The sequence below is a fragment of the Propithecus coquereli genome, unplaced genomic scaffold, assembly GCF_000956105.1.
Source record: "Propithecus coquereli isolate 6110/MARCELLA unplaced genomic scaffold, Pcoq_1.0 Scaffold20, whole genome shotgun sequence".
Taxonomy (NCBI): domain Eukaryota; kingdom Metazoa; phylum Chordata; class Mammalia; order Primates; family Indriidae; genus Propithecus; species Propithecus coquereli.
In genome coordinates, this window is record NW_012144967.1 from 11,359,621 (window position 1) to 11,385,798 (window position 26,178).

At 50.4% G+C, this 26,178-nt stretch overlaps 1 protein-coding gene across 7 annotated transcripts in view; it reads right to left on the minus strand.

Moving 5' to 3' along the window:
• The window catches only part of NTRK3 (neurotrophic tyrosine kinase, receptor, type 3), a 355,136-nt gene that overhangs the window by 250,284 nt on the left and 78,674 nt on the right, over positions 1–26,178 (minus strand). For all 7 annotated transcript variants that reach the window (XM_012643693.1, XM_012643692.1, XM_012643690.1 and 4 more), the window contains one exon: positions 3,851–3,919. In XM_012643693.1, the coding sequence (XP_012499147.1) occupies positions 3,851–3,919 (69 nt within the window). The remainder of the gene's footprint in view (positions 1–3,850; positions 3,920–26,178) is intronic.

Consider the following 26,178-nt stretch of genomic DNA (forward strand, 5'->3'; position numbering starts at 1 on the left):
TTAAAGTGGCCCTAGGAAACTAATACAGCCAGTAACTTAATTCTCTGAGGCTCTATTTTGATATCCGTAAAATGGGGATAATCGTGTTCACCTTCCTTCTTCACAAAGTTACCATGAGGATGGGCAATAACATACACTAACATGCTTTAAGAATTCAAAGGGGCTGTAAAGAGGCCAGAAATGGTCATTATCGTAATACTATTGTTAACATTATTGTTTGGTGAGTTCTTCCCAAGAGCTATGGAAAGTGGTCATGGCCAAGATCAGGAGAAGAAAAGTGCCAGGACCAGCACAAACCCATCCCTGATACTGAGCTAATATTTTACCAAGTCGATTAAATTTGCAAATTATACCAGAGGTAATTATCACTTTGCCTTAAGAAAATGAAATATTCCAATCTATTTTAATCACGTCTGCTCAGTGCGTGCAGGGTATTAAGACAAGCCTGCTCAGGGCGCGCTGAGAGTCTTTAGGGTGTTTCTGGAGGGTCTCTGTGCTTGGGTTTGTGTCCTCGGGCGCCTCTTGCCGTCGCCTAAATCGTATCATGAGATTCAGAATCCGAGCTTCTTCCCTTCCTAATTTATGCTTTATCTCTACGACCATCTCTCTGATTCTTGCTCTGATTTTTGGACAGACAGTTCCAGTCTTCTCTGTAAGGAAAAAACACCATCTTGCCATCACCAGAAGATCCTGAGAGCACTGCGCGATGCCAAGGCCAGCGTCTTCAAGCCCACGCCATGAAACAGTGTCGGCTACTCTAAAGCAAGCTGTGAAAGGGGCTTCCAGTTCCCTCAGTCAGAGGCACGTCCCCTGGCCTGGCGGGGGGCTGTGGGCTGCGTGCTTGGCCAAGAGCATCACCCTCATCTCACAGAAGTGAAGGAGAGAAGATAAAGAAAGGGTCTTGGCACATGGCAAGGACTCTGAGATGGTGGATTGTTTCCTCCTGGGATTCTACACAGGGGAGGCGCCACCTCCAGAGTGGTTTCTAGAAGGAGACATTGACCATATAGGATGTGTTGCTGAGCTGGGTAAGGGAAAGAGCATGGTCATTGGAAACAGCAGACCTGGATGGTGATAATGCTAGAAATCATACTACTAACTCCCAGATTGACCACTTACCAGCCATGTGAGCTTGGATTAGTTGTTTGAGTTGGCCAAGCCTCAAATCCCTCATTTGTAAAACTGGTTTTGATGATACCTCCCTTGTGGGATTATTCCAAGGATGAGACAGGATCTTGTACACATAAGGTGCTCAATATATGCCTCTTTGTTCTCCTCCTATCCTTCTGAAAAAGTCAGAGACACTCAGCCCTTCTCACGGGGAGTCTCACCATCACCAGATCCTCTGGTGGGGGAGGGGCTGGCTGGGGGTATGGCAGAGATCCTCAGAGACAGAATGACACGTGCTAGGGAGTTATTGAACACCCCAGTTTGCCCCATCGTTCCTGCAGAGGGTCCCTCGAAGCCTCATGCTTCTGGCTTGTGGATTTCCCGGCTGCCGCAGCACACTGAGCCCTTTCTCCTCCAAGGCCCAAATTCTTTCTCCCTGGAAATATGTGACCCATCTCCACACCCCAGCCCACAGGGTCCATGGGGCAGACCCTGGCAGTCTCGATGGCTCATGGCAGATGGCGCCATGTGGACTAATCAGGAAGTCGGACAAGAAAATACTACCCCCTCTTCCATGTGCCAGGAACTGGGATTGTTTGGATTTTAATCATAGCCACCGCTAAGAGCCAACACACAGCCCCTCCAGCCAAAAGATAAATTTTCCACTCTCAACACTCAATTCTTCCTCAAAAATGGACCCCAATCAGGGCAAATGCTCTTCACAGGGGGGTTTCTTTATTCTCTGATATAATATTTTCTTATTTAACAATATGACAGAAATAAAATACGCCATGGACATGGTGGCACTCACACGCTGACTCACACAGAGGGAACGTCTTCATTCCTCCATAAGTCACACCCAGCCTGCCAGAGCATCGATCCTGGGCAAAGATGAATGCAGGATCCCATGATCCTCTGGGAGAAATCTGACATTTTCTTTAGATATATATTCACGAACCACTGTTTCTAAAACTCCACGAAACAGGTCACCAGGGCAGCAGCACACCATTGATTTCGCATCCAATGATTTTTTAGAAAGAGCACTGAACGTTTTTCTCAATAATTCAGCCAACAGCAGACCTCAGATGTTCCCTAGAGAGATGCTGCCCCTGGCCTCCCACAGATGAGGGGGCAGGCGTTCCAAGAGCATGAGACGCGAGACTCCCAAGAAGGAGAGCCCCGAAGGACCACAAGCAGTGCTAGGGTAACTTAAGAAAGAACCACAATCATATACTTTTTAAAATTAATGTAGAATGATCATTATCTTGGAGACAGATTGAAAAAATTAGGAGCTAGTTGAGCATAAAGGCCAAGGCTTTGAGTCCACATACTACCACTTATTTAATGAGTGACCTTAAAGTGCATATTTAACCTTGCTAAGCACCTCAACGTCCTTGAATGTGAAATGATAGTAATAAGTCCTACCTTATAGAATTGTCATGCGGATTAAATTAAATGACGTACATAACTTAATAGATTGCTTGGCATCGTGCCTGGCACAAAGGAAGAGCTCAGAAATCAGTGCCAGTAGTAAATCGTAGTAGTCACGTTAATTTACCTCTAAGATCATTTCCACTTACAGTATACAAGGTTGTCATGGAGTGATAGGCCAATGGGACGTGAGATGTAAACATTCCCCTTCCTGACCAGCTGGGTCTGAAAAGGTAAGGTTATGACTCACTCACGAACTCAGAGCTTGCCAGGTGGAGGGAGAACAAGTTGAAAGGCCAACAGCATAAGCAGAGGTCCAAGGTCATTGCCTCTTGGTAAAGAGAGTAAAGCAATCTGCATTCAGAGAATTTGGATCTGAGTTATCGAGTAAAAGGGAAACACATGAGCAGTGTCTCTGGAACCCTGACTCCCGAACTTCATCCGTGCCTTAATTCCGTTGCAATTTATTTTTTGATTTATACCCACAACATAATATGTTGTCCTTCACACACAGAGATGACCCCAATGATTCACACATCAGCAAGAGTTATTTTTTCCAGCAGTGGTCACGAATTTTCACTCATCCAGCCAACATTTGTTTGTGCGTAATGGCTGGCTGGGGCAGGGGTGCACTGATCAGCCTTGGACTGCAGCAAGGCTGAACAGTCCACATGCAGATTAAATAAATATATGGCCTCCCCCACCTCTCTGGCGTGCCTATACTTGAGCCAAGCAAGCTGACAGAAGATCTTAAGTGGTGAAAAGACATGCAATCTGAAGTCGAAGGCCTAGGTTCAAGTCCTGCCTCCACCAGTCCCCAGCAATGAGAGCTTGGTTGAGACTCAAGTGCCTTTCTAGGGTCAGGATCCTTACCCATAAAATACAGAGGATAATGATACCTACCTCTTATAACTCTTGTAATAATACATCCAAGGTCATATAAATGAATGTATATCTGATAATCTATAAAGTTATGTATCATGAATGTTATGTTTTAATAAATTGACAAATATTCTTTATTTTATAAATATCGATACTACTATTACTAATTACCTACAGTTCACAAAACTAAATCCTAATAAGAGATGAGATTCCTGTTTCCTGAAACAGACTGTGCCCAGAAAGAACATCAGAAACCAAGCAACAGGGTGGATTGCTCTCACTGAACATGGTACACTTTATGTCATCCAACCCAGTGGACCCTTCAGTGGGACGCCCAGCCTTCGAGTAGCTCCGTTGCTTGACACTTCTCCGCACCCACCCGCTACTACCACTTCAGTACCTGGACAGTCTTCAAAACCGAACTTACAATTCCCGAAGACTCAGCGTCTGGAAGAGCTGCCACGAGAGTGTGGTGAGCCGGTTACTCGACAGGTTTCTGCAAGATCGGCAAATAAAGGGAAAATTAAAAAACAGACCTGGCATAAATAATGTGCTTGGTAGTAAGCTTGGTCATTTCCGTGGATCCTGGCTTTGTTTTTCTTCTTCTTCTTCATCCTGTTAGGCCAATGATACATCTGCTAACAGTGGAGGCCACAGCCACAGATCTGGTTTGGAGAGGCTTCTGAGACCTTTTAAAAAGCAAGGTTTTACAAAGCAAAGAAACAATAAAATTCTCTTGGTCATTGTCCCATATCCTTTTCCCACAATAAAATTCCAGGGAGCCTTCATGAAGCCATCCTTCTCTAGGGGGGCAGAGAGCTTTCAGGGTACACAAGACAACAAACATTCCTAAAATGCACACGGGTCGAAAACCCTGCAGGTCACTTCCAATTCCTGTTAGCCAGTCTCCCCCTGGCAAACATGCCCATCAATGATCAAGACATCAGCCTTTTGTTCCCAGGTCTGTTCTCCTCCTAATGGCTATTTAATTGTTCTCATTAGGATGTACAGGGGAAAGCAGCAGCCATTAGTCTTCCAAATAAAAGAAGAAACACGCCCACGGTTATTACTTTGCCAGGCTCAACAACTTTTGATGCGATAACAGCCCTTAAAGGCAGCAGTTAGACACTGCCAGAATTGAAGTGGCACCCCAGGAACAATGTACTCATCTGCTGATGGGAACTGATGGCAGCACCGATTCCACTTAGGTAAATAGCTATTCACACACAGGAGCGTGTGTATACTTGTGTCTATTAAACATGCAGGTAGTAAATGCAAATACAGGCTCTTATTTACACACACACAGACACACACACACACACACACACACACACACACACACACGCTTATCCATGCACCTATACTTAGATGACTTCTACAACAAACATTTATTGAGAGCCAAAAATAGGCAACATCAGTGGAATGAGGGGGTGGACCATTGAGAGGGAAGGTACAATCCCTTTGGAACCTTCTATTCAAATTACAAATGAGTAAGCAGAAGGAAGAACATAAAGTGATGTAAATAACTGATGCAAGAGGGGGAGGGCTCAAAGAAGTGTCTTCTGAGAAGGTAACATCGGACCTGGGACAAGAAGAACGAGAATGAGCCGAGTCCCAAGGAGGAGTGTTTCAGGCAGTGGAAGCAGCAAGTGCAGAGGCCTGAGAGGAACCAGGCACAGGAAATACTCCAGGGGACGGGGGAGAGAACCTCGCGCCACACCCACCTTGCTGGCCAAGGGGAAGAGTTTGGATTTTATTTTAAAGAGTGGCAGGAAGGCATTTCATAGTTTTCTGTAGGAAAGTGACATCATCCAATTACCATTTTTAAAAATAGAACAAGACTGGAAGTTGGCGGGCTGGTTGGGAGGCTGCTACAGTATTCCAAGCAGGACAAGGGAGTTCAGGTAATTAAGTGGATGGATGCAAGACAGGTGTTGGAGGCAGAGGTGCCAGAACTTCCTGTTGGATAGGATTTGGGAGAGGAGGGACAGAGGACTGCATGAGCAGGTGAGTGGGGACGTCGTGTGTGAGATGAGGAAGCCTGCCAAAGGGTCATGTGGAGGTGGTGGGATCAAGCGCCTCCCTCGCAAATAGGAAGTTTGCGATGCCAGTGGCTATCCAGAGAGAAATCAAATAGCTGCTTAAATACATGGGTCTGGAGCTCATGGGAGAAGCTGGGGCTGGTAAGGCCATATAGGGAGAGAGTCCACCCAGTTCACAACAGGACCAGACATTCAAATACAAAAACGGCCTAAGGGACAGGGCTTCCCCTTCTCATGGGATACGACCCTATCTGGGGAGAACTGGCTTGGTCCTACATCGGCCTGAACTGGCTGCATCTCTGAGACAGGAATGTGCAGAAAGGGCAGCCCTGCTCTGAGGGTGCAGGGGACAGGTGGAGAAGGGAAGGGACCACAGGTGGGCATCTCCCAAGTTTACTGCTTCCCTGTCTTCCCTGCACCCAGCACTCTCTCCCTTTAGAGTCCTTAAGCCCATGCTTTCTAGGACAGAGTCCACAGCCCTACACTCCCACCCACCTCTGCAGGGCTGAGAGCTCTGGTGTCACAGCACATGTTACCTAAAAGCCCATGCACCTAAGCCATCCATCATGCTCAGCTTCCCAAAACTCGTAACAACCGTAGGTCTTAGTCCTACGAATTCCCACCATTCCCCACACCGAGCAGAAGGAAGGGGGTAATAGAAGAGGAACTGCAATAACGACCACTTGAGGACACCATCTAGGCAAAGCTCCCTGCAGCAGCCCATCTCCTGCTTGAGAGGTTGGAGACGGACATCAGACACACCCCTAATGAGTCGCCAACCCTACCCCAGCCACTGGACCAGGACCTCAGAACTTCAGGTTGAGACAGTAGATTTTGGTACCACTCTCTGAGTCTCCGATGCCATTAGCCTTTATGACATTTTAATAAATCTGAAAGTTTGATTAATCTAGGTAGAAATCTTTTGTTTTACTGTTTTTCCTGGTTTACTATTTATGCACAATAGCATCCATGGTGGCAAAAGCTGGACAAAGCTCCAAATTTCCAAATCCATAGGGGAATCCCTCCAGCACTTTGGAAAGATGTCCACCCCCCACCTTCAGCTCACTACCCCTCCCCAGTGCTCCGCTGAACAAAACCCGTGGTTCTGAAGCTGAGCAGCAGTGCCCCACAGGCAGTCGACAGCCAGAAACCCCAGACCCAGTGAGCCGTGGGGAACATGCCCCCGGTGAGATACAAAAGCAGCTGGTGGGAACTCGCAGGCCAGGAGACAGGAGCAGTCCAGGTGAGGGGGCAACCCTGCCCGTCTCCCAGGGAGGAACCGGCCAGGAGTTCTGGGGAGCCCCAGGCAGAGAGCATGCTGCCAGCAATGTCCTCTCACAAAGGTCATGCTTTGCTACATTAGGCAGAAATGTCACAAGAAAATTGGATTCTGGAAGAAAGAAAATAACAGGCATTCTGGGCAAATAAAGAATAAGAAACAGCATTATTGCCTTATTACAAGTTAGAGGAGGGAGGGTTCCTGGGACACCTGGTAAAGGGAAAGTGGGCTTCTACTCTCTCAAGGGTGTCTGACTTCATCTCCTCCCACCCTTTCCCAACCTGCCAAGTCCCATCTGGAGGAGAAAGGTCCCTTAGATTCCTCCAGCTGTTTGTCCAGATGGGGCAGCCACTGTAGCACTCATGCACTGTGCCCAAACACACACACACAACCCAGAGTATGTTCCCCGAGACAGGGACACTGTATTGCACAAGTCCAGGGAGGAGTGCAGGGTACACAACCTGTGCAGCTGTACATAGCACCCTGCCAGACACACAACAGAAACACCCACCCCCAAAGACAAACTTATACAAAGACAACAAGAAGTAAGGCAAACACATACACACCACAGAACAAGCAGGGCCCCCCTCTGGCCATCCTGCCCGCATAGGCACTTAGGAATTCTCATGGTGCAGGGTAAAGACATCAAGGCACGGGGCTTCGATATGACTTGCCACACACTCAGAACTCACTGCCCCAATTTTTCCTTCTAGCTGGTGCCTCACCTGCATTCACCTGTCATCAGCTATTGATGAGCTGGTCACCCTGCTCATCAGACAAGAGTTTAATTAAGAACCATCGTGCCTCTGAGCCACATGGCAGCCCTTGGCCGGTGCCTCCTCCCTAACAGATCCATTATCACCGTCTCTGACTTTTGTTTGGGTCAATGGCCAGTTTCCCAGCCACCTGACCACTGAATTAATTTGGTGAGCAAGATTTTACGAGATGATGCATCAAACACTTTCCTAAAATCAAGCTCCGTGACATTGCCCCCTCTATCTCTCATCTGAGACTCCCAAACAAAGCCATTAATTTTGTCCTGCACAACTGGCTCTCTCACAGACCAGACTCTGGGGTCCAGAGGTAATAAATGATGATGTGGCTGCTGGGTGCTCCGGAAACAAGCAGCCAGACACACACATGGCCAAACTTTGGGCCCTCGGGTGCGACAGGGTTGAGATGACCCCTCCTGCATTAGCCTGCTGTGGGTAGGGATCCTCCCAATCAACCACCACTCTGGCCACCGGCAAGATAAGCAGTCCCATGACCTTCCTAATGGTGGCACCAACTACAGCAGGAATGGAGGCCCACGATTGGGGAGGATGTTATCATCTTCCCCGGGAAACCTATTGCTATAAAAGGGTCAACAAGATGGACCCTGTCACCAAAAGAAACCAACCAGTTGAGTTCTTCTGTTGCCCCCTTGAGAGCTGAGAGTTGAAAAGGAACATTAAGCCCAGTCCACAAAGTGAGCCTGAAGATGCGAGGCTCTGTGGGTTTCCTGGATTGAGAGTGGGGCTGACATCTGGAGGCACCTCCTCTTCTACTGGCAGAGGCGGGCCGGGTGGGCAGGTACGTCTTAGGATTTGCGTGTGTGCAGGACTGTTGGCAGCAGGTGACTTTGCATCCCTGTGCTATTAAACCAGATGTATCCTCACCTGTTCACGTCAACATCCCAGACCCTCACAGCTCCCAGATGCTCACCCCATGTCTGCATCTCCTTGGTACCTTTCACTTGGGTGTTGCAATGGGCTGAACTGTGTCCCCACAAAATTTATATGTCAAAGTCCTAACCCCCATTGGAGACAGGACCTTTACAGAAGCAATTAAGGTTAAATGTGGTCATATAGGTGGTCCCTAATCTAATATGATTTTTGTCCCTGTATGAAGAGATTAGGTTGCAGACACACGCAGAGGGAAAAAGATGTGAAGACACAGGAAGGCGAAGACGGCCATCTGCAAGAGAAGGAGAGAAGCCTCAGAAGAAACCAGCTCTGCCAGTGACACCTTGATCTTGGACTTTTAGCCTCCAGAACTGTAGGGAAATAAATCTCTGTGGTTTAAGCCACCCAGTCTGTGGTATTTTGTTCTAGCAGCAACAGCAAACCAATATGCCTGTTCTCAGCCCCTCATTTGCCCCAAGGCCCTGACAGCCAAGTTGCTGCCTCCAAGTCATGGTTTTCTGCCACCCGCTTGCTCTCTCTGGCTACGCTTGGTGGCTGTAGGGAACCAGCCCCCCAATCGGGTTCTAGCCACTAAGATCCAGTCTGGTATCTATCTGCTTGTCCACCGCCTGGGGTACTCCAGCCTCCTCCTGCAAAAGATAATTGAAAGAGAAAACAGAGAACCAGCCCAGCTTGCATCCCAGAGACGAATGCCAGTCGCCAACTCTTGCTGTTGGATTCACTCTGCTGCTTGCGAAAGTCACCCTTCTGAACACTGCCCAGACTTGGCGCATCCAGCACAGCTGACCAGAAAACAATACCCGTGGTCCAAGCCCTCCCAGTCCCTCAGGCTCCCAAGGGCTATAGCTTGCTGGCTGCCATCAGCATGATGCAAACCTTTTTATTTCTCCCATCCACAAAGGCAACTTTTGAAAGGTGCAATTCTCCCTTCCTTAAGATCTAACACCTTCTCAGGTGTCTGTCTGTCCTCTTAGTCTTTTTTTCTCAAAAAGTGATATCTGCTTTGTCTTTGTGTGAATCTGTTTGTGCCGCTGTAACAAAATGCCATAGGCCGGGTGCTTGTAAACAACAGAAATTTACTTCTCACAGTTCTGGAGTTTTGGAAGTCCAAGATCAAGGGACTGGCAGGTTGTGTGTCCGGTGAGGGCCCACTTCCTCAAAGACAGTGGTCTTCTTACTCTAACCTCATGTGGTGGGGGGCTGGCTAGCACTCTGGGGCCTCTTTTACAAGGGCACTAATCTCAGTCATGAGGGCTCTGCGCCCTCCCAAAGGTCCTGTCTCCTGATACTATCACCTAGGAGGTGAGGACTTCACCGTATAAATTTGGGGGTATGTAAATATTCAGATCACAGCAACCTTCTTGGAGATGGCCAGCCCCCTTCCTGACACACCATACCAGGATTCTTTTGAAATTGCTTAAGAATCTGGAACAAAGGCCAGGAAAGGAGAATTCCCTGATGCAGCACCAAACCCCACACAGAGCTGCTGAAAAGGGTCAAACCGCAGGAGAAGGATGGGCTGACAGTCCATAGCCCACTGCTCCGAGAGCCAGGGAACCTACACCTCATGGGTCTTGGCCCTGTGACTCCCGTGCACTGCCAACCCCCCCAGAGATGGCTGCAGCCCACCACGAGGGCTGCTAAGGTAGCTGCTGTGAACCTACTCGGGTTGAGCCCGTAGGAAAGCAGTCACCATGCAACCTCGTCACCACCAAGGCAGCCCCACGAGCCGATCCTTTAGAATCTAGTGCCTATGACTAGGGAGAAGGTACTCCTGCCCAACATTCCTCTTGAAGGCCAAGAAATATTTTTCTACATTGTTGATATATATTTGCTTTTCCCTCAATTAAATTGCTGTAAAAGGGGGTGGGGGTTAAAGCCATTTGAGGCATTTTTATTCAGTTAAATTACACTGGATGGCTCATTTAATGAACTTTAATGAAGCCAAAATGCTCTCTCTAATCAAATCTCAAGTGACGTGACTGGTGCCTTGACCTTAGCTCAGGAGATTGGAGGCAGCTTTCTCTGTGCAGCCCCATGCTGGGCTTTCCCAGAGCATGTTCCTACAATCTGAGGTCTGCAATGTGATCATGGGTATTGCAAGGGGAAAATAATCGTATTGCTTATGATAGTATGTTACTTAACCCGATATACCCAAAATGTCAGCAATTCAACATGTAATCAATATAAAAATATTAATGAGATATTTCACATTTCTTTTTTGTACTAAATCCATGTGTATTTCACCTTCACAGCACGTCTCAACTTGGACTAGCTACATTTCAAGTGCTCAGTGGCCCTAGTGGTCAAAGGCTACGGCATTGAAGAGCACAGCTCTAGACCATAAAAAAAATCCAGGCATTGACTAAGGTCCCCAGTGGAGAGAAATAGGCAACAAGTGGGAAAGTATAATTACAAGTTCTCCAAAGTCAAGTCTTCTTTCCCCAGATGTCAATCTGTCCCAGAATCCAGCAGTCGCATAGCTTGTTCCACAGAAAGGAAATCACTCCAGTTGTCCCAGAGCACAGTGGCACATCACTGAGTGGCTGCCGGCATCCCCTTGGGCTGGAGAAGCTTAGGGCAGGAAGGAAAAGAGAGGCCAGGACTTGCCATGTGTCAAGGGGGTGGAGAAGGACCACGGCGGGACACATGTGAGACCAGACTTGCACACAGAGCTAGACTCTTCCAGAATGCTTGGTTCACCTAATCAAGTCTAAACTCCACCTTGGAGTCCAAGTACTGGCACGAGATGACCTCAACCTCCTGTTCCCATATAGTCTCTCACCACTCACCTCCCTGCCCCATCCTTCACCCCCCTCCCCATAACTAACCCTAAAGAGCCACCACCGACAGGATGCTATTGCCCTGATGGCTGCAACCTTAGAGCTCCCGGTACTTCTCCATGCCCAGGCCACGGCACCTGAGGCTTCCTGTACCTTCCACGGCCTTCTCCCCATCCCGCAGGCATAGTGTAAGTGGTGCTCTTACGGATGGCTAGTGCCACCTACTCTGAAATCTTCTCTCCCTCCTCTTTCTCTCACTGCACTTTTCACTGCCGGCTCTGCACGTCAGCTGGGATGCGTTGGCCTCCCCCATCAGACTGCTTTTCTTGAAGGTGAAGGACCATTTCTTTGCAGTGTGATATCCTTTATAGCACCTGGAACCCAGTAAGTGCTTAATGAACGTGCAGCAAGTTCAACTGAAGTCCCACAAAGTCGGTTATCTGAAGCGAGCTAAAACCGACCTGAGTTTCCAAGGGCACTGGACAGAAGGGGGAAGGGCTTCCCCCTGCTCAGTGACCACAGCACCGCAACAGAGAGAGGCCAAGGAACAAAGACCATCTGACCCGGCAGGTGTGGCTTCTGCCCTCCCACCACCCTCCCTCGCCCACCTGTCCTGGGCCTCGTCCTGTCCACGCCAAGCCCACTGTCCACTGCCGTGAGCTCACGCAGCCACTAGCTCCAAGCAGGACTCGGCCGGAGGGGGTGTGGGGTGGGGGGGCTCTCTATCTCTGTCTCACCCACACACACAAACACACACACTACACGCTACACACAATACCACACACACACTGCACACAGTCACACACAGACTTACACACACTCACACACACACACACACTCATCACTCTTGGGCTGGCTCCCCTAGGACACAGATGGAGAATTCTTCCCGGAGGCCTGAGGAGTTCTGCCCTCTCTGCCTATAAACCACACTCGGTCCTGCCCTCGGCAGCCTGAAGGACAGCCGCAGCCTGGGCTGGGACTCTGCTCCCGTCCCGCCCCCCAGGCCTCCCGAGTGGAACACAAATGGGTCAGCAGAGCAGGACCAGGGCCCGAGGCCATGAACCCAGGTCCCAGAGTTGGCAGCTCTGCCCCGTTCCCTGGAGCAGGCGTGCTCTTCCAGCGTCGGCACAAACCTCCACCTTTCAGGGCTGAGGGGCACACTAAGAACCTCACAGAACGCGGGAGGGGCCACCTCCCTTGGCCTGTGCAGGGGGACATCAAGACCAGTGAGACCCAGCCTGAAGAGATGACTTCTCTACGTCGCCAGGCACCCAGAGTCCTGGTCACGGGGGAGGAAACTGAGGGTCCCACAGCTTAAGCAAACTTCCCAAGATCACCCAGCTGGATGGCAGCAGAAGCTGGAAAAAGCCCCAGGTCTTCTTACCCCCAAACCAGAGCAACAGAGGGATCCTCACCCACTCTTGGCCAATCTGGGCTGTAGGGGTGACCTGTGATCCTATGAGCAGTAGGATGGCTGAGGTCATGGTCTTTGGCATCACATGGGCCTTGATGCCAGTCCTACTCCTGCTGCTTCTATGCTCTGTGACCCTGGCTAAGTTCCTTAACCTTTCTGGACCTCAGTTTTCTCATCTGTAAACTGGGGATAATAACAGGGCATGTTATTGAGTTGTGCTGAGGGTTGTGCTGAGTTGTGCCTTTGAGTTGTGCTGAGGGTTAATGGGGAAAGGACAGCAGTTGGCACAGTGCGTGACTCTTAGTGGGCACGATATACATGCCCTGTCACTGTTCCTACATGGCATCTCCCCCTTCTCTGCCCATCCCCAGCTACCACCAAAGCCACAGCAGGCCCGTGTCCATTAAAACAAACACCAGAGGCCCAGGCAGTGACTCCCTGAATCCAAGCATCGTTTAATTCAACAAAATCTCAGGTCACAGAACAACACAAAAATCCATTTTAATGAGACAATGGTAGCGCCTACTTCCCTGGGGATGTGCTGGTGCCCGTGCCCCTATCTGGCACAGCCCACCCCACAGACTGGGGAAGATGCAGCCTCACCCCAAGGCCTGTGAGCCAGAGGTTTGGTCCCACATCCACCTGCATCCGGGTCTTCACCGCAGTGCAAGGGCACAAAAAGGCCATGAAGTCTCCTTTGCTTCTTCATGCTGCCTGCTGCACGCCAGACCTGGAGTGTTACTGAGACTACTCTGGGGGACTTTGCTCCTTGGGAGTTCTTCTCAGACAAATTAACCAGAGGCTAACTGCCCTGAAGCATGTGAGCTCTCTCTGGAGCCCCGTGGGTGCTGCCAGGCAGAGACGGGGTGTTCCCAGCAGTGGCCCACCCACCAGGGCCCACCCACTGGCACCCTCTCGCACCCAGGCCCTGAGCAGGCCAGGGCTGGCGAGGGAGCCAACTCTGGAGAGGCCCCGGCACAGGACGTGCTGATGTGGCCAAGGCGTCACCCTCATTTCTCGCCCAAGAGCTGTCATGACAAGAGAAAAACAAAGATGCAGAAAGCCATCTGTGGGAAAAGCCCAGCAAAGCAGGCGCTACGGAAGCAGAAGGGAAGCAGAGGTCCAGCAGGGGGAGAGCGCTGGCCCAAGGGTACTCCCAGCTGGGGAACCCGGCCCAAGGGAGGCTGGCGGAGCTGCTCTTACGGTGGAAGAGGTAATTCCTGTTAATTACCTTTTAGCTAGGCCAGGCACCTGTCCTCTTTCTCCGACCTCTTCAGATTAAAGGAAAATCAATGGCTCTCTCAAAAACAACAAAACTGTGAGCAGAGAGCTGCTCTGGCCTTCTCATAAAGAAATCTGATCAGGCCAACGCTGCATCTAAGCCCTCCTTCAAGATGAGAGGTTGGAGGACACACCGGCCAAGTGGGGGTTTGGGAAAGCATTTAGGGGAGAGGTCCTCCCGCTCTGCTGTCGGAATCACCGAGAGGCGTGGAAGCCCAGGCTGCCAGGCTCAGCCAGCTCCCGGAGTCTCTGACCCACCAGGCCCTGGAGGAGAACGTGCATTTCTCAGTGGCTCCTGGGTGATGTGGACGTTGCTGATTTGGGAACCACACTTCGAGAACCACTCATCCAGTGACATGTAGGTTTCCCCACGGGTGAGTTGACTTTGGCTCCAATCAAATCTCTCTGTCCTGAAAAGTTGGACAATCACATCTGTATGAGTAAAATGAAATGGTCATGTGTCCGGATGTAAAGAGACACCCTGTCAGGGAAGCCGGGAATTTCTTCACGGGCTCCTGGGAACAAATGCCGTTATTAATAACTAGAGAGGGGATTTAGCAATCCCCTTCTGAAACTTGGCAGAGAATCTCCCAACTGGGAGGCGCCGCTGGCAGTCCAGACTGGGCTGGCACAGCGCTGCAAAGTGACTAAACAAGTGAGGGCCCTGCTGCCCAAGCGCCTCCTTGACTTCCGTGCAGGATGAACCGTTTGCTTGTCTTTCCCTCACCCGAGGCTCACGTCCTACACACACACACACACACGTGTGCATGTGCACGGATACACACATACACACACATACATACACACATACACATACGGGTGCGTGCACACAGATACACACACACACATACACACACACGGGTGCGTGCACACAGATACATACATACACATATACACACACATACACACATGCACACATACACATATTCATATACATGCACACACATACATGCACGAGCCATTTGCTCAGTAGGATTTCTCTGAGCTAGAGCCTGGATTGACCAGCTGGAGCCTGTTTTAAGAAAGTCCTGGGGGGTCTCTCCAGCACAGAGGCCTTTTGGAACCCCATGCCCAGTTAGCCCAGAGGAGGGAGGTTAGAAACCAGAGCAGGAGAGAGGGGAAGTGAGGGAGGCCCAGGCTGCCTTAGGGGAGAGGGTCCCAAGAGCAAGCTGAGAGAAAGAGGGACATGAGACCAGAGCATCCAAACCGATGAGGGGACCACAGGCTGGAGCCGGGGAGTCCAGGGTAGGGGGTGCAGCTGGGCAGAGAGGGGAGAGACGGGCCCAGGGCGGCAGGTGGGCAGAGGCACACTCGCGGGGCAGGATTGTGCCTGGGCCCACTGAGGGGCCCACTCTCCAGGCTGCCTGCGCTGGGGGCCCTTGAAGCCAGAGAATGAGCCAGGAAACCGAGACCTTAGCTCAGAGCCTGTGGTATTGTGCTGGGAGCTTGAAGCAGAGTCACGGCTAGGTCAGAAGGTCAACTGGGCTGCTCCCCGGGGTGGCCCCGACAGAACAGTGGTGGCTTTGCTGACAGCTGCCTGAGCACTTGGTGCCTTTGAGGCAAAGCAGCTCAGGCCTTCTGCCCTGCCCCTCCCAGACCAGATCTCACGGACTTAAAGAGCCGTCGCTGGACTCTGTCTGCCTCCCTCCTAGCAGAGCCCAGGAGGACACGTGAACACGCCACTGGCATCTGGGGGCCTTCCCTTCCCCTAGGAATGGCCAGGAGACTCGGTCATGGGGATCATGTGACAAACAAGGTAGTGGATTCACTTTTAGGACCAAGTAAATGGGCAGCTGACAGGGCAGGGAGAGCCCCGTCTGGGTGTGGGATGGGGAAGCGCGTTCTGTCCCCAGCACACTGCTCTGGGAGGTGACACAGTGCAGGTGGGCAGCGGCTTTCCAAGTGTGGTCCCTAGACCAGCAGTACCAGCGTCGCTGGCACTTGTAAGAAAGGCAAACTCCTGGGCCCCACCCAGGCCTGTGTGGTACCCAGGCTTCCAGGTGATGCTGGAGCCTGCTCAAGTGTGACAAGGGCTGTGGTGACAAAGAGGATGGACTTTCAAGGTCAGTGGCTCTGACCCTCCTGAATAGTGGAACCCTCCCTGAGAAGGTTACTTAACCTCTCTGGTTTGAGTATCGTCATCCTGACCACAGAAGTCATAATAGGATCCGCCTTATGGGGCAGCTGGAACAACTAAGATGAATTAGTGTATGTCAGGTGACCAGCACAGTGCTTGGCCCACAGCAGGGACTCAATGCATCGCAGCTGTGGCAGCAGGGGTATTGGAGCTGGCAGCAATAACAGTAGCCAATACACATGGTGGTTATTTGGGGCCAGCTCTCTTTAAGGGTTTTGCACATTAGAGCTCACTTAAACACTACAACAACCCTAGGAGGGATGAGCTACTATCATCATCATCATCATCATCATCATCATCATCTCTCCTTTACAGAGAGACAAGCACAGAGAGAGGAAGAAACCTGCCCCGGGTCGGTAACTGCTGGGGGGATGGGGGCAGGAATCGAACCCCCCGCAGTCTGGTTGCAGAGCCTATGGTCCTTTCTGCCTCCTGGCAACAGCAAGAGGAGCTGTACTACTGGGGTCCCCGTCTCCTATGCTCCCAAAGACTCCCATCTGTCACCATCACTAGGACAGGATACTAAGTAGAATTTGGAAACTTTCCTCAGCCCCACTTCTGGGAGGACTGGAAGTCCCGGTCTCTGAAAGGGGGACTTGAGTCAAATTTCTCACCATGTTCCCTGGACTAACCAGGACCACGTGTGACAGCCCTACGGGGTAGAGATCCATCTGCCAGCTCAGAGACGCCCACGGGAAAAGAAAGGCATGGGAGCCATCAACTGGAAGTGGCCTACGTGTTACCCCTTTGGCTGCAGACCAGACCCCAGGCAGGAAGGGGTCTTGTAGAGTCATCAGACAAGGACACACCAGGGCTGGAGCATCCGGGGCCCCTCTCCTGTGGACAGGAGATCCCAGCGGAACAAACATGCTGAGCTGCCCATGATTCTAGCGGAGGTCCGACTTTTGGCATGCCCGCTTCATGCTGGGGCTGGGCGGGTGCAGGAAGAAACTGGAGGGGATTTTCATCTGCGAGCACTGCCGCGCCCTTCTGCTCTGCCCTCGAGCCGCTGAGGATTTCCCTCTGCAGACGTCATGCAAGTGGAAGTACAATAAAGACTGAGGAAGACAGAGCTCCGGCTTCACGTCTCAAATGCTCTTTCCCGTGATGAACAGCAGTGCCTGCGAGTAAGAATCCTACATAAGACCCCATCGCAACAACCCAAGTCTCCTCTCCCAGAGACCCAGAAGCACCAGCACCGTAACAAACAAGGATATAAGGCTTCCCGGAGGCTCCATCCTCGCTCAGCCACTTTCCAGCTACGTATTAATAATTCTTAGACAGTTCACCGTGCTGAGCCTCACTCACTTCCCTGCTCCGAAACGGGGGCAAAATCCCGACCACACTGGGTGTTGTGAATCAAATAAAATAACACATGCAGCTGCCCCACACAGCGCCGGTCACACGGCAGGCACCCGGGAAATGGACTGACTTTACTAGTGACTTCACGAAGGAAAACGCTGATGAGATATCACCTCCAGAGCCGACTGTGAATGAAGAGGGTACCAGCCAGGAAGGGGAGGGGAGAAGGGGACCCACGCTCAAGTTTCCAAACCCTTGGACGAGAACAGGAGCAGGGAAGGAACCATCGCCGCAGGAGCAACAAAACAAGAAAACCCGCACCACACAACGCACTCGGCAGCCGCTGCTAAATGGTTTCCAATTAATTAACTGATTACATGATAGAACAGAAGGGGATTCGAAAGAGCGCTGTTGACCTTTAAGAATAATTAATATCATCAGGATAGCAAACTCATCCAAGGAAAATAATGAGGAACATTTTAACATTACATTCCAAAGCTCTGGATGGGGAGGCAGATGGCCCGTACCGAAGCAACGCCCCAGCTCCCTCCTCCTTCTCCGGCTTCCTGTCTCTTTTTCCCAGCACCTCCCGCCCAGCCTCTCCCTTCCCATCCCGAGACTTCCAGGAAGACTGGGGAGACCCCAGACGTCCCACCTCTGCACAGGAGCAGTTGCTGCCTTGGCCCAGCACTGCGGCCACTCTGTTTGCCCAGGCAACAGTAGCAGCAAAGGGTGAGAGGCACCCCACACCACAAAATGGGAGAGGGAACCTGCCAAGTGTTCCCTCCACAGTCTACTTGGTATGTAGAAGGCTCTCTCCCTACCTCCCATCTCCCCCTAGCGCCAGCATCAGCACCTGGAAAGGACACCACCTCATGACAAGCTGGTGCCCCACTGCCAGGCTCCCATCTCACTCTGAAATTCCCCCACCACAGCCCTAATGGATGAGATCATATCGTACGTGGTAGCAAGCGGTCCATATTATCTGTGAGCTGCTTAAACACTACAACAACCCTATCAGGGCTGAGCTACTATCATCATCGCCATCATTACCTGTGAGGTCAAGGGCTCCTCTGTCTTACTCACAATTGTATTCCCAGCATCCAGCAACTGGGAGCCATTGAGTTGACCTAGAATGAGCCCTCCGCCCTGCACAGCTTCCTTGATACTCGGCTCCCCCAGAATGCCTGGTGAATTCTTAATCATCTTCCCTGACTCGCTGACATATCCCTCCTCTGGGAAGCCTTCCCTGCCCACCGCCCCCAGGCTACTAGTTCTCCCCACGCACATGCTCCAAGAACATTTCATCCATCTCTTCAGTTCAGCATTGGTCACACTGTCAAATAATTTACTCTCCAAAGTCTAGGTTACCATAGGACAGAGGGCATGCTAAGATCAAAAACACAGCTTTTCTCTCTTGTTGTACCTTTGATGCCTAGGAAAATACCTGGTACTTAGTAGGTGCTCGGTAAATGTTTGTTGAATGAGCCCAAGCATAAATGGAAGTAATTTGGCTAAAAGGATGCAGAAGCTTCACTCTTCTTTAGATAGCTCCAAAGATACAAGATTAATTCATTCAATTAAATACTGATGACAGGTGACCACACAGCCTGGTTTGCTCAAACAGGCCCAGTTCACACCTGTTGTCCTGGAATCCCATCTGGTTAGTTCCTCTATCACTCTCCAAAGTGTCCCAGTTTGGACAACATATTACATGATAACCTATTTATTGAAGTCCTACTATGTGCCATGCATTCTTCTAGGTGTTGCTTTACAGCAATGAACAAAAGAGAGAAGCAAATTCTCTAAACAACGTGAACTTTAGTATCATCCTTTCATTATATGGAAAGAAAATCTCCACTCGGTCATTCAACACACAATTTCATGACTATACCATGCTGGGAAACACTAGGCACTGCGTGCATAGGGTGAACAAATGCAGTTCTTCGTAGAAATCTCTTCATTTACTATGTTTCCAGAAGAATCCAGGAAAGGGTCTTGTCTGAAAAGGATTGCTTGTGGCTCAGAATTTGAATTTTCCCCATGGTCCTGACCCTTGCCGGCCCCATATGGTGTCGGCTCCAGCCAGCCTGGCCACAGCCCCCAAATCCCCACATGTCAGCGGACCCAGGACGGGTGCCCTTGCCCTAAATGCCTCAAGACACTCTAATCCTTAGAAAGCACAGGTCAGAGATATCTGCAAGAAAGGCCAACTGCAAATACAAGAGACCCTGGAGAGCAATGCCCCGAACACTGTGACTCCAGGGAGACCCAGCCCACCTGTGATGTCACTGCTTACTCCCCAGACTTCACTAGAGCTCTTTCATCCCAGCTCATTCTCGGTCGCTGCAGAGTTCAACGTCGGACAGTTTTCCTTCCTTCCAAAGCCCATGTGGCTTTGAGTCCACTGAACTTCTCATCATCCTTCTCTATCCTCCTCAGTTTCAGGAGCATTGGCCTCCTTTCTCACCTTCCTTGACTGCCAGTCTTCCGAGCGGCAGCCATGGGAATGGCTGCTGCCCCCTCCACCCACCCTGCCTCCATCTCCGTCTCACTTCCGGTGTCAGCTAAAAACATCTCTTTTCCCCTTTTAATTACACTCCTCTGCTCCCTCTCCATTATTGGCCTCATGACTCAGGGCTTTAATTTATTCACCAAACAATGTCATTACACCACTGTTTTCTGTAATTTATACCATGCACGGTCTTTTGGCCGCTGTTGCCCAATTCTGCAAAATGTTTGGCAAAATCAGCATTTGTTCTTATTCCCCATGGCCTCTCTCCTGCAGAGATCTGGCAGTGCCCACCTAGACTCACCCAAGGAAGAGACAAGATAAGAACGCTCATCTCCTTGAATACATGGACCCTAGAGCCACCCCCCTCCCACGTGGTTCCATGCAGATTCTCAGGGCACTCTGTGAGGAGTGAATATAAATGGTGTTGTCGGGGGGCACAGAGACAAGACATGTGAATTGAGACTTAGAGTAATGGGCGGGAGAACATTAGAAGGGCACACGGATGCGTGTGCCGATAGTTCTCTGCACAAAGCGGAAGGGATAATTTGCATCTTGATCACAATCATTGTTAAATAAAAGCATGCAGGTGAGTTTCACTGAATGGTTTGATCTTCACATGTCTTGCACAGAACAGGGTGCCAAACTCAATTAATTCTTTCTTATACTAGTACTATTAGGGCTGACCTCAACTTGATTTGAAACCTTGAGATCTGAATGTACGTGCAAACGTAATTAACTTGCTAACCATCGTTTCCCTGCTATGGGAAATTTTCCATACTCATTAACAATAATCATGAGAGTAAACTAAAGAAAATTGGGATACAGATACAATTTTCGGAGAAATCGAAATAATGGGTAATGTTTATTGAGTGTCTGTTAGGATTTAATCACTACATGCTTTAAAGATATTAGTCCATGGAATCTTCCCAACGATGTTTTATGGTCCATATTATGATGATGATTTGTTTTCATTTGACAGATAAAGAATCCATGGCTCGGAGGTTAGGCAGCTAGTTCAAGGTCATGTAGCTGGCAATGTTAAAACAGGGCCCGAGACCCTGTGCCTAATTCCAAAATCCACGCCGTTAGCATGTCACTATAGTGTGCACCCGAGTGTGGGTGTGGGTAGGGGGGGTGTACGTGCAGATGCGCATAAATGAGAAGTTGTCTTGATCTCCAGTTGGGGACTTTGTTTTTCAGGTGAAAACCTTCCAAGAATGAAGGTGGCACACCATCACGAGGACAAACTCAGCCAGTTCTCCTGTGCTCCTCCCACATTTGGCCCCCTCTGCCTCCTCCTATGAGAAAGCACATGACAAATCCACTTGCTCCAGGCCTCATGCAACAGAAACAGAACAGGCCTGATCCTGGGAGCTCTGCCCTGGAAGAAAGAACCTCATTTCTGCTCAGTGTCTTTTGGAATCTCATGGCCCTAGATAATTCCCCAGTTCAGGATAATCAAAGTCACAGTGCCTCTCCGTGCTGGACTGGGCCTGCGGAAAGCGGGGGTGGAAGGGACACTCCCTCCTCTGCTTCCATCCAGGTCTGGATCCCACCCTGCGGGCTGGCAAACGGAGAGCAGGCCACCTGTCCGCCACATGCGCTTGGCTCTCTGAGCACGCCAAGGCGGCGGCACTTGCTTAAGGACACAGGTCAGCCCACCAGCAGCTGTGATGAAGTCAGAGGGGAGATGGGGGAGGCCAGGGCTGGGAGCCTCTCTCTGGGGAGCTGTTGACAGCTCACTGTGCCCACGAGGAAAGGGAGGGCTCCCTGGGCTCTGGCCTTGGTGCTGAATCTCCAGAGAGGGGGACATGGAGGCTGAGAGTTGGGTGAGCAAAAACAGTGGTAGTGAATATTAGTTTCCCTTCCAAGAAGAAACAATTTTTCAATATTCCTTTGGGAATATTGGGCTCCTGACAACCCTCAGAGAGGTGACCTGGCCTTTGCCCTAGTTGCAATAGAAAGAACGTGAGTTCTAGACCAGGTATATATGGATATGAACAATAATGATCTTTACTAGCTGTGTGATCTTAGGCAAGTTAGAAAACCTCTCTGAGCCACAGGAAGAATACCAATTATTTAAACAGGATTACTACTGGAAGAGCACCTAACACAGAGTTTAACACAATAAATATTTCTTCTTTCTCTTTTTCTCTCAGCTCTGTTCTCTGCTTGCTTGTGAGTCTGTACACACGTATACAATCCATGAGTTGTCTCCCTCTTCCTATATAACACTGTAAAAATTCCTTCAAGGACAAATTTAAGACATGTCCTTCCTGAATCCTATGGTCAGTGCAGGGAGACATTTCCAAAGCACCTGCTACCTGCATTTAACAAGGTCCGTCACTATATTATCCATATAATCACCTAAGATAGATTTTGAACCTAACAATCTTGCAGTGTTTTTAAACTACTTTCAAGTTAGTTTATGGCAATGATCCAACTACCATTAATATCACCAGTAAAACCAATGTTGCTATTTGTTTTCTGTGTCACAGGAAAAGAAACTAAAAGAAAGAGCAAGGTGGTAACTGACCTATGGTAAGTCTTGAAGCAGCAGCAAGACTCTGAGGTCCAGAAACCAGGTGAGTCTCCTCCCAGGTGTTGGCAATGGCTTAGGAAAGAGCCCAGTGTAGCAGAAAGACGGAGAACTTGAAATCTGATACCTGGTCCCAGTTCATACTTCACTACCTTTAAATGGATGATCTTGGGCAATTCACCCTCTCAGATTCCTCGCCAATAAAACAGGGATGATAGTAATTGCTACTTCATCTTATTATGGCATATTAAGTGAGATGGTACTTTGAGATGTGGTCTGTAAGGCACTAAAGCCACGTTGGTGATGATAGCTTACTGCTCAGGAAATGATCATTGGTCACAAGAGGAAGCACGTCCATGGGACCCTCAGAACAATACGCCACATGGTATGACTGACCACCCACTCCAAGCCCCCCTGCTGGGCCCTGAACAGGGGGTGCATCCATTCATTTCACAGGTGCTTGGTGAGACTTAACAGTACCTGGCATGTTCTAGGCACATCAATGAAAATGCAAGTCCGGAAAAATGGAAATGAGAATCTCCATGAAATTCTGGTACACGCTATGATCTAGAGCTATAGAAAAGGAAAGGCCAAATATTTATTAAGAAACTTGCTATGTGCCAAGATTTCAAATGCATTATCTCATCCAAGTCTGAAAACAAGTCTATGAGGGAGATGACTTTATTACCAGAGGAAAAGACTCCACTCAAAGAGATGAGATGACTTGACCAAGGTCTCACAGCCCACAGCTGGTCGGCAGCCAGGCTGGGAGCAGAGCCCAGCTCTGCCTGGCTCCAATACTTGCGTCCTCACATACGACATTATGCCACTTCTCACGCATTAACAGAAATAAGGGAGGCAGGGGTGGGACAAAAATATCCCAGCGCAGCCCCAAGCCCATGAAATCACTTAATAAATGTCATTGGTGATCTCCGGAAAGTCCAACATGGGCTGTCAAGCCTGCCTAGTCACCGCCAGCGAGGTTTTCCAGAGGTTACCGAGGGCCGAGCAAAGGTCTGTACCCACGAGGGCCATGAAAGATGGATGGGGAAGGGAGGAGTAGGAAGAGAGAAAGCTGCTGGGGACAGGGCTGGGGAATGCAATTATTAATATTGTAAATGGCGTTCTGACTGCTTAAGCTTTATTTAAGAACATGCCTGACTGTATAATTACAAGGGCTTAATTTGTTTTCTTTTCCGCACAATAAATAAGGAGCACACGGTTGCTCTTTGCAAACACCACCCTTACTGGCAGAGGTTCCTTCGCTGCAGATGGACAGCTGGCGCATAGAGGGGCAGCCCCACTGTCGTCTGGAGGGTGTGAGCTGTCTGCCCCCTGGGGCACAGCTGGACTCGCCAGATGTAGGCAAGGACTAGAGAACCTTGGGGGGTTCTTGGGGGAAGACACTGGGGTGACTGGTGGGTGAGAGGGTGCGAGGTGAGGTCACCCCCCTTACTTCCCCTGAGCAGCAGGCACTGCTGGGGGCATAGGATGAAATCAGGCTCAAGGAGCAGCAGGGGAGTTGCTCAGTCTCTCAAAGGCAGAAGTCCACTTTCCACTGCCCTTAAGATTTGGCCAACTCACTGGATGCCTGTGGGCTCTTGACCCACCAACAGGTCGCTTGTGCTGAAACCTGAAGGAGGAGCAGGCACTAACTAAGGCAAGTCAGATGCATGATGGAAACATTCTCAGCCAAGGGAACAGCACAGGCAAAGGCCGTGAGCCGGAGTGGCACAGCATATGGGGGGATTGAAGGAAGCACAGTGTGGCTGGAGCAGGGAGCACCAGAGGAGGTGTGGGGGGATGTTGGGATTGGCCCCGAGTCTGCCTCCAACCCATGCCACGTTGTTCCACCCCGGTCCCTGCATGGGCTGCGCGCTCACCTGACAGACTGAGGCAGGGAGTTTGGCTCATACCCTAAGAGTATCAGAGGCACATTTGAGAGGATGTGATTAAAATGTTTAAACAGTCTCCTTACAGGTTGCACGGAAAACTCATGTAGGATGGGGTGGACCGTGGCAGCTCCAGGGAGACCTCTTAGGATGCCATGACCCCCAGGACACTCATATGTAACAGAGGCTGGGACCTTACAGAGGAAGCGCCAAGATATCCCCCTGGAAAAAGCCACAGAAGCAAAAGATACCTGCAGTTGGCAGCAAATGGCAATGGGGAGGGCCCTGTCTTTCTGCAGCCCTGAACCCCCTTCTGCCCTAATAGGAGCAGCTCTGCTGCCTCAGCAAGCAGGGCCTCAGGTCACAGGGCCAACCTGGGAGATGATGCCTGGAAGCAAAGATTCTAACCCTTTTGTCCTCCTGACTTTGGGGCCACAGGACAGTTGATTCCAGGCTCAGTGGGTCCCACAGGCCTGTGGCCATGCAAACACTCTGTTCACTCTCTTTCACTGCCAGGCCCCTGGATATACAGCACATGGGCCCCTCCAGCAGCGACAGTCCTCACTGATCCCCCCACCAAGCCTCTTTCAGCTGCCAACTCCCACCACCCCCAGGTTCCAGGCTGTCTTTCACCCCCCCAGGAAGCCTCCCTGCTGGAATCCTCCCCTGCCCCAGATGCATCACCTGCCTTTGCTAAATGCTCCAGGGGAGCGCTCACTCCTGGTCGCCTTGTAGGAACTGCCTCTACACTCAGTCTCCCTCCCCCACTCCAGACTCCCCCACTGAAACCACAGAACTAGATGCAATTCATCTTTGCATCTTTGCCCTGCCTACATGTTCCTGGAGGGAACTGGTGCATTCCTGTCTCAGGAAAGCACGTGACCCAAGGGCCACTGCGAGTGGACTTCGCAGGACTCAGAAGCACAAAACATCTATGGTTAAATGCCAGGATCCAGGGAGGTGGGGGGTGACTGTCTCCAGCAAGGAGGCTGACGTCATTTGCATCAGCAACATTCTTTAAAAAATCTTTATAATTTGATCTTCAAACTGAGACAGAGTTGCCTTGTTTTAATCTCCATTTTTAGCCAAACCCAAGAGGATAAAGCACTTTGGTCAAGTTTTTCCCGCATCCAATGCTTTCGGGAGATCCCCTCGCCACACCTCATGGCGGCATCTGCTCTCGAGGAGGCTGGCAAGGAGACTTGACAACCCAACATCGTCCAAACCCAGAAAAATCAGTCACGGGACATAACGCCCCCTAAATATCTCATCAGGTGCTCAGGTCCATGCTTGTCAAAGTCCTTTCTCAGCATTATTCACTCTGTGCTCACAACAGCCCTGTGGGGGAAAGTGCAGGCAACAGGATTGCACCCATTTTACAGATGAGGAAACAGGTAAAGAGAGCAGGTCACCTGTGCACTGTCTAAAGAGAACAGGTCTATGCTATTTCTGCATCCACATGACAACACATTGACATCACCCAGGGCATGAGGGGCAGCAGAAGGACCAGATCGCCACTCCCTCAGGTCTTGGGACCTGGGTCAGGTTCCCAACAGGCCCAACACAGGGTCCCTGAGGACTCCTGAGCCCTCATCACTGTGGAAGGTCAAATGAACTGAGATGACCCCCCTAATACCAACCCCAGGTAACTCCTAGGGTCAGCAAAGGCCTCAGCTCAAGTGAGACAGCTGCGGCCCGTCCACCCGAGTCCACCGTAACACAGAGAGAGGCGAGTGGCCCTAAAAATGTGCCTGACACCCCAGGCCCTCTGTAGGATTTGACCCCTCTGCCCATACAAACTGGCCCTCACCAGATGCCAATGGGAAGGGGCTTATCCTGGGTGGAGGCTTCACAATCATGGGAAAAGCCGAAGGCTTAACCACGTT